Genomic DNA, 17,889 nt, shown 5'->3' on the forward strand with positions numbered 1-17,889 from the left:
ATCCTTGAGGTCCCTTCCAACCCTGGCAATTCTGTGATTCTGTGACTTTCAGGGATGGACGGGGCATCCACAGCCTCTCCAGGCAGCTGTTCCAGCACCTCACCACTCTCTGTAAAGAACTTCCCCCTGACGTCCAACCTACACGTCATTCTGCAAGCTCCTGATAGCATGACAGCTCCATCTTCAGCTCCCTACGTCACTCCATGTCAGTGCCACCCCATCGGGGCACACGGCCCGGCTGCACACCCCCCTCCCCCCCCCCGTGCCCTGACTGCCTCCTGGACCCCCGCCCTCACCTTGACGTGAGGCCCGTCCACCTCCTTGCTCGCCAGCCCCTCCACCAGGTCTCCCCTCAGCTCCACCAGGAAGCGCAGCCCTCCCTCCAGACGGCCCAGGTGCTGGAACAGCCCCCGGTACCGCGGGTTCAGGTAATAACGCAGCCGGTCCTCGGCCTGCAGCAGGGCTCCCAGCTCCCTCTGCTGCTCCCGGGCCTGCAGCACTTTGGCGCTGAACTCCGCCACCCGCCCGTGATCCACGCCGAAGTCGCGGGCCAGACGGGTGAGGAGCTCAGCGCGGGGCGGCCCGGCCAGGCCGCGGTAATACCGCATGAACTCCGCGCTGCGCAGCTCAGCCGGGGGCGGCGCCTTCTCCTTGGTCTCGTAGGGCGGCAGCGGCGGCACGGAGCGGCTCAGCAGCTCCTCCATGCCTACGTCGGAGGCGGCACGGAGCAGCCCCCGCGGCACCGCCCGGGACCGGCGCAGGAGGAGCCGCGAGCACGGAACCAGACGGCTCATCCCGCGGCCCGCCGCCCACCGCCGTTTCAACCTAGGCCAGGCCGCGGCACCGCCCCCGGAGCGGCAGCGGGCGCGCTGATTGGCTGACACCGCGAACCCGCCAATCAGAAGCGAGAAGGGGAAGTGCGGGAGAGTGTGGAGCGGCGTGAGCGGCGCTGCGCCGCCATCTTGAGTGTGGCGGGCGCGAAAATGCGCTGTTGGACGGTTCCTTCAGCGTCCTTCCTTGCACAAAGCTTTTATCTCCCTCAGTGCACGTTCCTTCAAGCATCTGCTGTGCGACCCAGTGATTCCTGGACCTTTCTCACCCACCATTCCCTCCTATCTGCTGCCCAGCAGCTAGCTGTACTGGAGCTCCCAGTAAAGCTCCATTGTGAGCCCATGGCCCTGACGGAGAGACTTTCGTTGGCATCGTGGATTATGCTGATTTAAGGCTGGTGGCTGTGCCTATAGCCTCCAGGGGGTTACCCTACTTGGGTTCCTGGATGGCTGCCCGCTGCCAGCTGGACTGACTGGGCAGTGTGGGTAAAGAGGTTATTTCCCAGTCCCAACAAGTTCAGTCTGAAATAAGTCCAGGAAATTGCACAAATTTGATGGTGTAATCTAATGATGTGGTCCTGCAAACAGCGTGCCCTTTGGAGCCTGTCAGAAGTCTTCAGTGATGGGTCTGAAGTCCTCTGCATGCTGCAGGACTGTTGGTGAACAAAGCCAAACACACGTGCTCTCTGGTTTCTATAGATCCAGACTTACAAAGATGATTTTTTTTTTTCTTTTTGACACCCCACGTACTTTGTGCTTACTATTGTTACATGCCCATTACACCAAGCAAAGTACACAGGTCAGAGTGATGGCAGTGAAATTAACATCGAGCAGCAGTTGTCTCCACTTTGGGAATCACAAGGAATTATTGATTCTCTGCAGCTGAAGTAAGAATTAAGAACACATCCAGGCCCTCTTCACCACCGAATAGAGCAGTGTGGGAACAGTACTACTGCTGGAGTGTTATCTAATTAAAAATTTCTAGAACAATGTTAGAGCTCCTGGGGACAAAAAAAAAAAAAAAAAAAAAAAGCAACATCAGCAGTGTAGCACTGGGGAACTGTGGGTCATAAGATAAGCTTAGAAACCCTGAAGGGAGGGAAACATGACTCAGAAACATTAAAATATTTGAAAAAAATAGTTAAAAAATTAAATTCCAGGGGCAATGAATTACATTTCAGAAGTTCCCTTAACAGCTTTGTAACTTCATTTTCAGCAAAAGTAGAAACTCTCAAAAGTTGGCTGATTAGTCCTGCTCCATCTCTGAAGCCTGTCAAAGCCAGCTTCTGTGTCAGGTTCACATACTAACATGGGTGACAACTTTCACCACATAACATGATGACATTTGAACGTGCAGTGTTTATAAACAGCAGTGCTGCATTTTTAAATGGCTGTTAGTTAAACAAGACTGTTTTCTGTCTGAAAAACCAAATTAAAGCTTTATTCTGCAATGCTCCATAACGATGTGAGCAAGTTTTTTGGTTTTTTTTTTTATGTTGGATAGCTAGAAATAGAACTTTTTCTTCTGTATCCTTAACAGGTTTCTTTAAGCTGATGTATTTGTTAGGTACATGTTTATATACTAAACCACTTTACAAGCCATGATGCAGATTTAGTCAACGAAAGCCTAAAATCTGTGTCAGAAGCCTACTTGAGCCTAGATGGTCTATCTGGCTGTTTTGGCAAATGCACATCAGCTCTGAAAACAGCATTACAAAATGGTTGCTTTTCTGACTCAGCCAGAAAATCTAAAGCTTTGTGAACATAGTAAGTCTTCTCTCCTAAGTGTCTTGGGATGCTTGTGTAACTATGAATAAATGAAATTAAATCAGAGCATTAAGGAGCTTACAAAAATGTGAGGAAGCCTTGTGCAGCTGTTCAGTTTCTGCATGAATCAGTGATTGCTGGAAACTTCAAGAAGCTCAAGAACAAAATGCAGGGAGGGGATGGAAGCTGAAGGCTTATCACCTTCCAGGAAACAGGCAGCATTTCTCAGATCAAGAACAGCATTTCTGGCTTTTAGAAGTCCTACACAGAAATCCTTTTTATTCTTTTCATTTTGACCTCTCAGATTGGCTTTGGTTATTGTTCTTAAAATAACATAGTTGTCTTGCGTAAGCCACAGGCCATAAAAACTAGTTACCTAGTTGTTCATCTACAGGAAAAAAAGCATTGTGATGTAAGTTATAAAGCTTTCAAAAGTGAGAAATTCCTTTTAAAATCTTTTACCGCTTCTTTTTGTCCCCTAGGGAAAAAAAAAATCAGCTGCTTCAGCTGCTGCTTCAAAAATGGAAATAACTCTTTGTGCTGTGGACCTGAGGGCATGAACAGACCTTAATGGTTCTGACCAGCTTCACTAGGGCCTTCTCTACACCCTCCCATGGGCTTGGGAGCCCTGTTTTGACTTAGCCTGGAGATTTCAGTCCTCTTCTGAGCTATGCTTTAGGAGTTTGGGTCTCCAGTTCCACTAGAGTTCTGCCCCTGGGCCTTTCTAATCTGCAACTGCAGTCCTGCTTCCACCATGGACCTGCTAAGCAATTCATGTTCTGTGCCTGACTCTGGCTGCTGTTGTGGTGCCTGATTCTGACTCTCTGGTTTTACCTTGCTCAGTGGATCTATGTGATGATCCAAACTATTGACCAAACCTGGCTGCTAACAAGGCCTGCCTTGCTTGGTGGTGGTGAGGCTCTTCCCGTTCTCAGCTCCATGCCATGTACAGCCTGGCCAACCCTTGCTGCTCTGAGATCTTGCCTTCCTTCAAATAAGGACTTTGCTAAACTTGGGATGCTCGGAGATGAATTTACGATATTCTTATAAAGAGAAGATTTTTTCTTTTTGACTTTGTTGAAAATTGAATATTACTATCAGAAAGCTGGAGATTGAAAGAGACTAATTATGCTTCAGTAATTGTAACTTTTGTCTCCAAGCAAAAAGAGAAGCATATAAAAGATGGTAAGTCAATCTGATTTTATTTTTTTTTTCTTTTTAATCAGTTCAAATGTTAAGTAAAAATAAAGAAGATAGCCTGGATTCTCTGCTCAGTAATTCCTCTGTAATTAAGATATGTGTGTGTAAGCATATGTAGGATAGGAGTCTTAAATGAGGAGCAAACTGTACTGCTATCAAAAAGAATAGCAGAACTCCCATTAACTTCAAAGGAAGGAAAATGGAAACGTGCATTTCCAACAAAGCCTGTGTTTGTAGCTGTTCATCACAGGGAGATTTACAAAAGAACAGTAGCCCACACACCCCACTTCTGCCATAAGAGTATTGTGACATTTACTCTTGTGTGTAATAATCATGCACACGCACAAGATTTTTTTTTTCTTAGCACAGCTCTCAAATTAATTTTTTTTAATATCTGCTAGAGCATATTAAAAGCCTCTAACTACTTGTTTTATTGAAAAATAGCTATTTTCAGTTTGATATTAAGGAAAAAGCTAAGAGATGATGATAAAAGGCCTCTTTCCCTGTTTTTCCTTCAAGGTTGGTGAATTAGCAGTGCTTACAGTGTCATAATGCTGGGGCAAGCTGTGTTGCAAGCTCTAAATGAGTTTGGTAATGGCTTTGGAAAGAGTTTGTAAAATGACTTTAAATGAGAGAGAGTCCTATTTTGAAGATTTCATCAATCTCAGAGGGTATTATTGGAAGAAAATCTGCTGTAGTTACTTAGCAAAAAAAAAAAAAAAAAAAAAAAAAAACCCTAGAAAAAACATACACACACACACAAAAAAAATCTTTTCAGCTTTTATACTTGGCCTTCAATTATTTAGGCCCTCCAGACAGGCAATTCTATGTGGCAGTTCTGGGGTTTGTTTTGTTACAACTCCCCAAACTCTCTGTTTAAAATTGGATAGAAATGTTCAATTGCCAGAGCTATAGCCAGTGTTTAGCTTTAATCCCAATTTTAAATAAATAAGATATTGTTTTATTGAATTATCTGGGTTTAAACACACGAGGCTTGTACGCAGAGGCTGCAGACTAAATTCTATGCTCTCAAGTGAACAAATCTGTTGAAGCTTCATTGTAAGTCTAGCTGGGTTCAATGTTTTCATTCCTGATTCTCCAGATCTTCAAATACTTGCTTAATTTGCTGGCTGTAGCACTTCACTAGGTAACGAAATGAAGGACTGAACAGGATAGGTATCTGCCTTTAAGAACTGATCACAGCAATGCTTGTTTCAAGTGATTAAGCTGCCTGAAATAATGATTATGAAGTTAAGGATTTTTTATAGCTGACTGAAGATTCAGATCTTGCTAGTTCTATCAGTTTTGAGAATATTTGTAACTGTCAGTAGACAGTACATTTCTCAGACTCAGGTTTTCCTTTCTTTAAAGAAAGGAAAGGAAATACTCTCGATTCTAAGGAATGTCTTCAAGATTTCAGTCTACAGTTAACGCAAACGTAGTACTTTCATTTTCAGCTATGGGTATTAAGTCCACTGTTGGAAGTTGCTAACATACACGTGAACCTTGACTTGCTTTGTTGTCTGATGCTTGATTATGCTCTTACACAAACTCATTTACTAGATTCTGTACTTGCTTCATTGTTGTTGCCCCAGAGCATTGTAATTAGCGTGGAAGTTGGCACCATAAAACCTTCAAGCTGTGTCCTTTCTTCCTCTCATCTTCTTTTGGTAATTAATTTCTGTTTTGGTATGAAAAATAACTTATGAGAAGTCTTAATTGATGAAGTTTGTAGTACTTTTATTAGTATACCCAGTTAGTGCAGTTCCTTACTATTAATTCTTGTTGAGGCGTAGAAGACATGTTAGATGGAAATGAAGCCAATGGTCTAAGCAGATGCTCTTGGTTGTGGCACATGAAGCTGTAATCCAATGCTTAAGAGACATTGTACAATATACTGGGAAATTCTTAGGTTAGTTATTTCTAAACTGATGTTTATAATTTTTCTTCTTGTTGCTCAGTCATGGTTTTTTTTCACACTTGTGTGAATTTTGATGTCTAAGCTGTGAGGTCTCAGGTTACCTCTCACTCTCAGAAACAAGGCTGGGTGGAGGGGTGAGAAGCTTTCTTTCAGTTTTCCCACTTGTAGTAAAAATTGTTAGTTTTTCAAATGTAATGGGACAGAAGTTATCAAGAAGGGAAGCTGCACACTCTAATATGGAAGAAATATGGGAATGATTGTGCTTTTTATTCATATTTATTATAACTGCTGTGTTCAGTCACAGCAATTAAATGAGAAATGTAATGAAAGATTTGGTACTCTTGGAGAGAGGACATGCAGCTTTTCCTCCTTTGTGGCATAGTTCTAAATGTTGAGCTGAACTCAGCTGTTCTCTTAGTCTGTGAAGCAGTATAGAATAGTGTATTAATATTCTGGTTTTCATTACCTTCTCCTTTTTCTTCTCCATCATAAAGGACCAGATCAACAGCTTCATGGAGCCCATTGTGGCAGAGGGAGCTCTGCAGTGCTTAGAGCAAAGCATGGCTGGGGCACTGAAAGTAAAGCTTTTTTTTCTGTAGTAGAGGCCTAATTTCTGGCCTTAATCCACTTAATCTGGATTAAGTGCTGAATGGTGTGTTGCCTGTGAGTGTCTAGAATTGGATGACCAGCCTTTCTCTCTCTCTCTCTGATTAGAGTGATTTGTTCATTTATTTTTTCCATCTCCTTCCAATTCACCTTCAGGCATTTGCTGAGTGAAAGGATTTACTAGATCATACGAGGAGCAGTTCTGGATGCAACACAATTATTTACCCTGTACATCTTGCTTCTTTTACAGTTGGTGTTTAATGTTGCAGACTGGCTGTTAAGATCAAATGAAAACTTATGTACTCTCTTCTATGCTAAAAACATTCACCAGTTTTAATAGAATAAAGCAATTATCATGAAATTAAGAGAAGTAGCAATTGCTTTACACAGCATGGAACTTAATATTCAGGAAACAAAGTGTTTTAAAATCTTTTTTTTTATACCAATGGCAATGAAAATAATGCTTTCAATATGATTGTCATCAACAGACTTGGCTTTATGTTGCTGGAGTTTCCTACAAGGAATTATAGTTTGAAAGTTTCTGTTGGAATACTGCAGTGCTTGGACTCACTTTTCTTGTCCCACAGTGCCTTGCCATCTCACATGTGCTCAGGTATCTCATAAAGTTAGCAGGAGTGTAATGAAGTGTTCACAGTATTTGGTTTGTGTGTAAAACCAGTAATACTAAACCAGCGAGGATGTCAGAATTCATGGTGTCAGTGTATTAATGCCTTTCACCAACTGTACAGGATTTATACAGCTCAGTTCTCAACAAGATCTCTCTGCCTTATTTTCATGGTTAATGTATATATTTTATATGTGTGCAGCGGATGGGGAAAAGCTTTTGCTGAGCTCCAAAGGAGGCTGTGGGAAAGCTGGTGGAGGTTGCTGAACCCGAGCAGCACTGGAGACCTGGAGCCATAAGCCACAGCCCAGCAGGCACTGAAGTAGTTGTAGCTGAACACTGAAATCTTTATTGCCTAGTAAACTGGCCTTTGCTGCCAAAAATTGATTATGTTCTAGTTTATGTACTAATACAGTGTATCTTGGGGATTAAAAGTGCTTTGGTATGCTTACTTCCAAGGGTTGCAAATGAATTTACTGTCAAGCTCTAGCCAGCATTCCCCTGTCACATAGCCACTACGACTGTCCCCAAATGGCACATGTCAGTGGCTTGTCCCATTGGCCTTTTTCCTGCAGTCAGAATGCCTTTACCTTAGGACCCGCACTCTCTGCTTTGCACTGAACAATGCTGACGTGCAGTCTTGTGTTCAGTAACACCACAGCGTAAGGCAAGGTGATGGTTTTGAAACATGAGGAAGCTTTCATGTAAATGATGAACACGTTGAATAATGAAGTGATTGCATAACTGTAAGCCTGAGCAAGTATCTCATGTTAGCACACACTCGAATTTCAAATGAAAGTGCTCATTGTGCTGTCATTAAAAAAGAAAAGGTGAAAACCAATCACTGTGTCAAGGCTCAAATGTAGTTCATACTGAATGCAGAGAGCTCCTTTAGCATTAAGTTTTGGCTATGATGTAGTCCTTATTCCAAAGCCTGAATTTTTGAGCCTTGCTGCATGCAGCTGATGCAATTCATGTATAAGTATTAGATTTGTGAGCAGAAGCCAAAATGCAAATGTCTGAGTCCAGTTTTGGGCATGAGGGGAGTTTACTGAATGTTGCACTTGTGTGTGTGTGTGTGAAGGTACTGTTATGCCATTACTTAGAGATCTGAACGCAGCTGGGGTATAGTTCATAGTTTTCATTTAAACTTGTATTGATTGCTGACCCCAAAGAAATTACCAACAAACTGGAGCATGACAGTTTGTGCCATGCAATGGTGTATTTCATTTAATGTGATAGTAAATATAGTTATACAAGAGGGAAAAGAATCTGAGGGAGCCTCGTCTGATGCTGCAGATGGCTTTTTGCAGTACTGCACGGGTGGCTGTTGAAATCTCTGAAGGATAGGAAGGAAAAAAGAAAAAGGAGTCAAGGCCACAACCTCAATTTACAGCATAACAAAATTAGAAATTGAAAGGATTTGGGAAGGAATGCTCCTCTAAGGGGGAAATTATGATTTTATGTCTCTTGATACGCCACTGTATTTCTGCCCTTGTAATTGACTGCAGTACTGAGGATGTGCAGTGTTTCTCATCTTCCTTTCTACAGTGGGTAGGTTGGGACTGATAACTTCTCTGACTTTGACACTGCAGGATTTGATGTGCACAGCCATGTGCTTACAGGTGAACATGGAGCAATGCTGAATGTGTGCCGAGCGAATTCTTGCTAATACTGTGTGTTCCAAGGGCTCAGGTGTATCCTAGGTATTTGCACTGATAATCAAACGATTACTGTGTTTTCTGGTGAGCTCTAAGGTGAAGATGTGTAAGAGCACACAAATCCACATGATGCTTGCTTGGCTTGTGGGTCATTGTGCAAAGACAATGTTGATAATAGTTTTTTTTTTACCTTTAGAACTTGCTTTGTATATAAGCTTCCTACCCAACCCCACGTTCTATTTGACATTAATTTATATATACAGACTCCCTCACAACATATATATACACATATATATATATAACTTAAGTGTTTAATTATATATAAATTTAAGATACAGGTTTATATGTGCATTCTAGATCTGCATCATAATAAGATGTGATGGGAGACAAGGGATAGTGAACTGCTAAAGCGTGAAGGCCAGTAAATAAATGGCCTGCTTCAACTTTCTTGTTTTTAATTCATCAAGCAGAGTTCTCCTCCTGTAGCTTTGTCTTTTTTTTTTCCTTCTGAATGAACTTGAATGTTTCTTCTTTGCTTTGTAATTATGCCACGGATTAATATATTGTAAAAGAGCTCATTTTGGAGCCTGAAATTAAGCCAGCTCTTTTTCAGCTTTTTCTTAATTACTCGTGTAAGTAAGAGTCATAAACCCATGGCAGAGAACAAATGAAAAAAAATTAAAAAACTTAAAAGGTGTGGGGAGAAGTGACAGTGGCATCCATTTGGCTGCTTTAATAATAAATGGCTCAAAATGCTCTGTGAAACAGCCATGGCACAGGAAATATTAAAGAACTCAACAGTCTGCATGTAGTTATGGAAAGAACATAAAGTTTTCAGACAACAGTCTCATCAGGGATCCCAGTTGTAAACAGTCTGGAGTGTACCCACTTAATTATATGAAAACCTGGATGATGCTCTGGGGAAGAATTAAAAAATGCAAAACTGCATCCCACGTTAAAGGCGAATATTTAATCAAGTCAAAAGCTTCATTGTGCTCTATAGCAAGCCAAGTTAAATCTAGGCTGCTAAATATTTTATTAGTGTTGATGTTCACTTTAGCCATATATCAGATCATGGTAACAGCAACAGAAGTATTTCTTCCACTTAGGGAGCGTGGGGCTGTGATATGCAACTTTCCTTGGCAATTATGATGCTTAGTGTGGAAAGCTGCCTCAAGGAAAGCGAATCTGGAGCTGGAACCTGGCCAAGCTGAAGTGTGTTAAAATGGTGGCCATGCCATGCAGGAGAGAGCAATTCATGCATGTGTACCGTTCTTTTCACACAGCTATGCCACTTCAAATACATTAATATATATTTTAAAAGGGAGCACAGTAGGAACCTACTGACACAGACTATTTTTACTGAAGCTTGATGCATTGCTAAAGAACAGAGAAACTAAAAAAATTACGGTTTTCCTTTCAAAACAAGCTCAAATAACTGAAAAATATAGGTTTTCTTGTATGGTACTTCTGAAGCCAATCATATTAAAATTAATTATATTTTAACCTTTTTTATCACTCTCAGCACTTTGGCAAGTTAACTTGGAGAAAGGACAGGTTTGTCTTGCAGTTTGGGTCAGCACAAACCTCCATTAGCTATAAATTATTTGTTATGTGCTCAGTGCTTTATGATGCCTGCAGTGAAGGGCCACCATAAAAGCAGTTATACATATAGTATGCAAGAAATATGGTTTTCATGCTTCTGAAATCCAGGATGCTGTTTAGGGATTATTGCATGACTGCCTGCCATAAAGTAAAAATGATAGCTATCTTCTTCCTGAAACGTTAATTTCAAAATTCATGAAGTTCAGGTCTAAATGTTTCTAGAAACTAATGATAATTACAAACCCAATGTTGTTCTTGGCAGTTTAGTGCAGTTAAGCTTAGAGTGGGAAATCAAGAGCTTTTAGTAAAAATATAGCTTAGTAGGAGGCCACATGTTCCAATAGTATAAGTAGATTTCCAGCGATTTGGAGAAATTTTATTTCCTTGACGCCCAGTAAATAGCAGCACTGCAGAAATACATTAATTGAAGGTTTGATGCAGTTAGAAGCAGCTGGCAGCGGGGCAGAGCCGTGCCCCAGCTCAGCATTTTGCTGTTATCTGATCCCTACTCTCATGTGAGCTCAGCGTAGGTTTGGGGCCACAAATCATCGTGGGCACTATTCCTGCATCCACAGTCATTTAATTTATTAGACAAAGTTCAGCTTGCCTTCTGAAGAAGGAAATCAATAACGATTTATTACCATCTTACAGCTTGATGCCTTTTGAAACCACATTCTTGCTCCAATGTCCTGCAGTAATGAAGCCTTCAGTGTTGCTCCTTCACATGTCTGCAACCTTCTTGAACCTCAGCTGACCTCTTGTTGTTGTGTTCTACAGAATAAGAGGAAATGCATGAAGAAAGAAAATTAATTACCTTATCCAGATAATTACCAATACCACATTAAATATTCTTCACACTTTTCACCTTTGGGAGGTGAATGGTTTCCTTTCCTGCAGCCCCTGAGGTGCATCCACATAAGTGTCGCTGCTTCCTGGCTTCAGAACTGTTGGGCTTTGCAGTCTGGGGGATATCTAAACATAGAGCTCATCTCCCCACCCTGCAGCTTTGAAGTTTACCTCATTAATTGTGGATCTGTTGGCCTTTCTGTCCTCTTATATTTGTTAATACTGTAATTTTCAAATTGCATTGCACTTCTATTATCTTATTGTCTGTTGGTTTAATTGACTTCTTGTTTGCTTTTTCTCATGTGTCCAGTTTAAATGACTGCATACGACAACTATTGTGGAGGATACATGCAGTGACAGCCCCAGCAGTTCTATTAGTGTAGGCTGACTCTATCAGATATTTCAGAAGTTACCATAATTGTATTTAAATTACATACTTTTCATATTAATTCAATCCTTTATAGTCTGAAGAATTACTTTGTAGACAGGTTATATTGTTGAAAAGGTAAGATGTGTCTAAACCAACTAAATACCTAATTGTGTGTGCTTCTGAATGGTACTGTGTGCTATGTGTTTATAAGTGAAAGTAATGTATTTCTGGAAGCTGTAAGTTAGATAAACAACTTTAAGTTAGAAAAGCAGCTGAAGCCCAAGTCACTCACAAAGTCCTTCATTTAAACGTGTTCTGTGATTTTATTCTGCAGTTTTTTTGCTGTGACCAACTCCCTAAGCCTTTAAGCAGAGCTTTCCTCAAGCCCTATTCTGCACTGACTGCCATGCTTCTGATTTTCTCTTGCTTCCATTCCCACAAGATGCCCATTTGAACAATGACTTTTAAAGAAGTCCCAGTGAGCCTTTGAATTGATCCTTGTTGCTGTTTTAGTTCTTTCTTTGTCTTAAGCCTGTGAATGCAGCCACAGAAATCTTTAGGATTTCACAGTTTTCATAAATTATTTCTAATTATTTAACTAACTCTTAATACTCAACTAGCAATGTCTGCTTTTAATAAGTAAGCAGTTGTTCTGTGGTGTTTTGGTTTTTTTGTATGCTTTTTTTGTGTTGTTTTTTTTGACAGAAATAGGGTAGAAAGCAATTATATGAGCATTGCTACCAGCAGATGTGAAGGGACACTGGCACTTGGCAGGCAGGGAGCAGGCAGCGCTGTGCAGGTCAGCAAACTTGTCACCCAGCTCTGCTGCAGGCAGGAGAGCAATCCTGCTGCTGGCTTCACTCTGTTCCCTTGAGACATGTTGCTTGAGATCATAGACTATTTTCAATAACGATATGAAGCTGCATGAGACTTCAGTGTTTTGTTCAGTTAGTCCCAAGGATTTGTAGAGAGAGACTGCATTGAAGAGCTTTTATTTAAAAGATGGATTATTTTAGGGATTGGAAAGTTATTACTAGCTTATCTGGGAACATCACTGTACTACTCAAGACCTTTTGTTGTAAATGTTATGTTGTCTGGTTACTGAGATTCTGTCTTACAAATGTTTTGTTTCATCTTCAATTAACTATTGTAGGTATACCCCTTGAGCACCTGAAGCATTTCCTGCTCTGGATATACTGTCAGTGTGTTAAGAGAAGAGATACTAAAAGGCAGCCAAAAATGGGAATGAAGCCTTGCTAAGAGAGGAATTTTTAATTAATGACAGGTCATTGATTATTGGAATTGGAATCTCTAGTGCATGAGCAGCTTGCTGCAAGAGGAGGTCTTAGAAGATAAAGGCTTTGTATCAATCTCTGTAAGCCATGCTTGCAGGAGTGAAATTGGATTTCTCGTATGTACTGCAACTTCTTTCTTGCACAGAAACAGCCAGCCAGGCCTGAAGGTGGCTATCTTAGACTTCAAGTAGTTGTAGTACTGCAAATGTCTGTGTGGGCATGGATGGTGTTGCCCTGGATATGTTCTTGAAAGGTAAAGCCCTGTGATGCTTTGGAACAGTTTTTCTCTGCATGTGCAAACAATTCACACTTAATAATTTCACTGCTGTAGATCATTGTAGTTCTTCCACTTATGTGGAGAAAATACGTTCCTGATACACAGCTTTGTAACTTTTATGAGCAATCACAATGTTGGATGAATTGGGGGTTTCCTGTGGAAGTGTCATTTTGATCTATGAATCTTCACTGAAATGAGTACAGAGAATAAAGCCACAGCAATAAAGGAAACTAATGGAAACAAAATCCAGCTGTAATAAGAGACCAGCAAGAAGAGCAGTCTTTAGATACCTCTGGCTTCAAAAAGCTGACAGTTTAATTAAAATCATTATTTGGAACACAAGGTAACATAGCTTTGCCTTTAATAGGAATGCTTTGTGAAATAAGTGTGTGATTGTAATTCAAAATACAAATTAATTGGTTGCTGGCTAGCTAATGACTGATACTGGTAGGCATTTGTGCCATCATCTCGCACTGTTTGGCGTCCAGCTGTGTTACAGGTACCGTAAGATGGACTGAGTTCTCAAGTCCTGCCAAATGGAGCTGTTTCAATGTTTTCTCCAGACTTCAGATATTACTGAAACAAGGCTGTTGAAGTAAAGCATATATATAGTTAAGTGCAGAGCCTGATGTCTTGAGAAGAAAAAATATTAAGAAATACAAAGTAACGAGTGATGTTTTTTTCCCTCATGTTAGCACTAATCAAAAATGTGCACACCATCTTGAATGCTTTTAATAAAACCCGAGTTACAGGTGGGATTCATTTGGGATGTAAGATGAAAGCCTTTTTGAATAAGAATATTGAGAGGTTCCCATCAAACCTCATAGACAGTTGTTTCTAAGCTTATCTTTTCAAAGTTCATGCAAAGCTTAGTGTATGTCTTGCTTATCTCTGGCATGTTGTAGTGCTTCAGAATACTGTATGACAATCATTTACTTTACACCACTGTGAGCAAGTAAGAATTAATCCAGCTTTACAGCTGGGCTGAAAGAACAGGGGCTAAGCGATTTCCTCAAGGTCATCCAGAAGATTATTGGCAGAGCCAGGATTAAAACTTACTTCTAAAATCCTAAAAGATGAGAATTTGTAACAGGCCTGAAATGGGGGGGAGAGGGGGGCTGAGGGGTGGGATAAGAGTCTCTTATGAATTTATTAAGCAAATTGAAACACTTTCTTGCAAGCTTGCTTCTGTCCACTGCAAACCAAATAGGCATACAAGAAAAGTATTGTAATTTTTCTTCCTTTCTGGCTTTCCTCTTTAATTGTGGTGCTTAAGATTAACTGCTGGGGTCTTCAAAGCTTCCTTTCTTATACCCTTGGTAGGTAGGTCCCTTTGGAATTTATGTTCACACAAATGGGAGTGAGGAGACTTGAGTCTGACTGAGAAGGGATATTTGCATGTACTTTATCTTTAACCTTTGTATATACTGGGACTGAAAGAAGATTAGAGTCAATCTGGGAATTTGATTTTTTTGTCGTATTTAGGGTTGGTTTTTGTTGTGTGTGTGTTTTTTGTTTTTTTTTGTTTTTTTTTTAAATCTGTATATACCTCTGATTTGATGCTTTTAGTAGGTTCTCTGTCAAAAATAATTTAATTCTGCTACTGAGCTGGCTTCTAAACAACATATGACTAGCCTTAAAAAGCCCAAAGCCTTGAGGTAAATACATGTTATCGCTAAGAGATGTTTGTGGGGATGTGTGCTGCAGGATGTAAATGTCAATGATTGTGATGTTACTACACTGTGTAGTATCTATGCTGAGAAGCATATTCAAAGATCAGGAAGCTACATGAGGGGAAAGCCTTCATTAGTGCTCGTTACCCCATTATATACCCCAGTTTTCTGTGCAGGCAGCACAAATAGCTCTCAAACTCATCCAGAAATTGAGTCACCAGTTGACAACCCTCATTGTTTAGCAACATCAGCACAGCGAACTTTTCAACAATATGAAGCTACTTCTTGCAATATTGTTTTTATGAAATATCTTGATACTATTGCTGCTTGTTGGAGCCAGAGTTTAACCCAGACATCAAAACATCTGTTTGTTTACAAAACTGGTAGATCACAGTTTCCTTAAGGTAATGCAATAATTCAGAAACCAGTCCTGAAAGAATAATATTCCTGTGCATGTAAAGAAAGCTGCATGAAACATCTGCTTGCCAATTGCTTGAATTTACTCTGATCAAATACTTAAGAATTTTGATGAAATGACCACCTAGGAGAAACTATTCATCTTCAGAGTGGTCTTCTTATTGTAATTTAGTGTGTATAGAAACTCTGTAGGTTCAAAAATGCAATAGAATCTGCAAAGCATGATTATGCCAATAACTTCCTGGGGATTCCACTGCAATGATCTGATTTATTCGGAGGAGGGAGGGTTTAACTCATGAAAATGCTGTGGTGCACAATAAGCAGAATCTGTAAGTTTTTGAACAATGTGTTACTGCAGATTGCTGGACTTGGGCACTCTGCTTCTTGCTGCACATCACCTGATTGTTCAGCTTGTGAGAGCTTGTGCTCTTCCTGATGACTTAACACAGTTTGAGGCCTTGCTACATCCCCTCATTGGGCAGAGACAATGACAATGGCTTTTCTGACATTTTGGGTAGGGCTTTTCTTTCTTCTTCTAGAACTTCATGAGCTATAACCAATTGGAAAGTGTTATACAAAACACCAAGTCATTCCAAAAAACATTTAGTGTATCTCTGGCATTTAATTGTGAGTGACAATGAATGTGTTGAACTTTCAGTCTGGATCACCACTCTCTATGCTGAAGCCAGTGCATCCTGCTGAGATTTGCATGTGCTTAACCTGGCAGAACTTTGCAGCTATAGAGCATGATTGATTCCTGCTGTATGTTTTCAGCTGGCACGATCTATAGAAAAGGTTTCATGGTAAGGAATTGTTTCCTGAGATCTGGGAATGAAGATCTGGAGGAGCCAGCCATAAAGCTTACATCTCAACAATTCTTTAATTTGTAATTTGTTTGAGTTCTACTCGGATCAAAGTGCTTGCTAGGGTTAGAAAAAAATGGGCAGAAATAGGAAATAAGTCTACTAAAAACAATCTACAAGGAGAACAGCATTTATTGGAATATTGTATTTATTATGTATTGCTTATAAAATATTTTCTTCATTTAGAAATACATTTGTATGCAGCTTTTTCCCCACTTCTTAGGAGAAACATAACCTCCTTGTATTTGTGGGTCTGTGATATATAGCTACCACTCTTATTATGTGCTTCCAAAAGTGTGATGGAGATCTTGACAGAAGAGGAAAGAAGAAGAGGCAGAGGAAAAAAGACTAAAAAGTAAAAAGGTTCTTAAATCAGGGAACTGTCAATAGCATCACACAAACTAAATTTAACAGCTAATTTACTGGTGACAGAAATATAATCCATGTAATTCATGCATCTAATATAATCTGTCATTTGTATTTAAGGAGGAGAGGAGAGCAAGGCAGCATCTAATAACATGTAGAAGAAAGATGAATTTGTAAGGTAACTGACAGAAATGTCCATTACCTCACTTTGTTCCTGTGGTGTTCCTCCCCTTTTCTGACAGGAATCTTAAGAGTTTGATCCTTATGAAATATAGAATTATTATATTAAAGGATGTCTTTTTTCACCCCCCTTTCTTGTCAAAACTTAAAATTGTTGAATTTCCAAAGCAACCAAATGAGAGTAAGAAGATTCTGACCTCATCCCCATCTAAACAAAGGAAAGAGGCCATGTGGTTCTTGAGGTGAAAGATGTAGGGGTTGATTTCAAATCTCCATCAATCCTTCCAGATCATATCCAGGCTATGTACTGGGTACACATAAGTGAACAGCAATCAGTTCTGTAGTCTGTGGCAGTTGAGGAAATCCAAGTGCTGTAGAAGAGAAGTGTAAGTATGCACTGATACAGAATTAATTTTAGAATAATAGTGGAGTTGAAGCTGAAAATAGAAAATGGGAGTGAAAAAGTTGTGGGACACGTGAAAATACTTGAAGCAAAACCAAAGTGAGTATCTAGTTTATTTTTCTGTCCAAGGTATGTGATAATTTGTGATGCTGAAGTCCTAAAGAAACTGCCATACCGAGGAAAATCCCATCTGTTGTAGCAGCAGGAGTCACTGTAGACTCAACAAACTGAACCCAGTATAGATAGATCAGAGGTCTCAATAATCAAGCCATTGACCTCAGGATATTGACTGTAGCCAAGAAATGAGTATAAAATAACTGCTGTAACTCTTATTTTGACTAACATTGCACTGTGGTTTGTTTTTTCATCCCTTTGTAGGCTTTTGGATGAGTGGCAAAGTGGAGCATGCAACAGCCTCACAAAGCTGGGCTCTGTAGGTAGGGAAGAATTGTGAGTGACTGTTAATGTCATGGCTGAGGGAAGACATGACTCTTCCAATTAAGTGCATCTTCATAACAATATCAAATAAGCTTCTCTACAAAATAGCATGGAAAGAACTTTCTGAAAAATATAAATCTAGTGTAAAATCCTCCTTGCTGTGACAGACATTATTTCCTGTAAAAATGTTTTCTCTTTATTACACGTTGTCATTTGGGAGTGCAGAGACACTATAGTACACTGCAGACAATTATATTTATATGATGTGATAAACACATTCATCCACAGGCGTATTTCTATTGGCTTACGAGATACTGTTGATCTAAAAATGGGAAAATGTGTTTGTAGACTTGTCAATGGAAGCAGCAACTTATTACCTCTGGCTTTTTGTTCATTTATATTGAAATCTTATGATGCTCTTTTGTTTAAGCAAAAAGCTAGCTCTCTTCTGAATTGTATCTATGGCATTTATCAGCAAAGTGTAATAAAGACAGCATATTGTCTATCAGTTATTCTTCTGCAGACATGGAAACTTTGAATTTGCTT

General features: G+C 40.1%; 1 protein-coding gene and 2 long non-coding RNA genes across 7 annotated transcripts in view; 1 reads left to right on the forward strand and 2 right to left on the reverse strand.

Moving 5' to 3' along the window:
* MLYCD (malonyl-CoA decarboxylase) overlaps nt 1-844 on the reverse strand; it is a 34,433-nt gene extending 33,589 nt beyond the window's left edge. For 4 of the 5 annotated variants that reach the window (XM_031615572.2, XM_090149422.1, XM_090149420.1 and 1 more), the window contains exon 1: nt 297-834. In XM_031615572.2, coding sequence (XP_031471432.1) covers nt 297-794 — 498 coding nt within the window. In that variant the 5' untranslated portion in view covers nt 795-834. Of the gene's footprint in view, nt 1-296 lie in introns of all 5 variants that reach the window. The other variant, XM_090149423.1, reaches the window with a different exon arrangement.
* LOC149916184 (uncharacterized) lies at nt 804-17,848 on the forward strand. Its single transcript, XR_016470666.1, has 4 exons — nt 804-1,717; nt 3,080-3,782; nt 16,443-16,500; nt 17,284-17,848. It is a non-coding gene; the product is annotated as an uncharacterized LOC149916184 (long non-coding RNA).
* LOC116243771 (uncharacterized) overlaps nt 10,616-17,889 on the reverse strand; it is a 30,205-nt gene continuing 22,931 nt past the window's right edge. Inside the window, exon 3 of the long non-coding RNA XR_004170051.2 lies at nt 10,616-10,986. This is a non-coding gene — a long non-coding RNA (uncharacterized LOC116243771). The remainder of the gene's footprint in view (nt 10,987-17,889) is intronic.

Source organism: Phasianus colchicus, chromosome 13, assembly GCF_987193195.1.
Source record: "Phasianus colchicus chromosome 13, bPhaCol1.hap1.1, whole genome shotgun sequence".
Taxonomy (NCBI): domain Eukaryota; kingdom Metazoa; phylum Chordata; class Aves; order Galliformes; family Phasianidae; genus Phasianus; species Phasianus colchicus.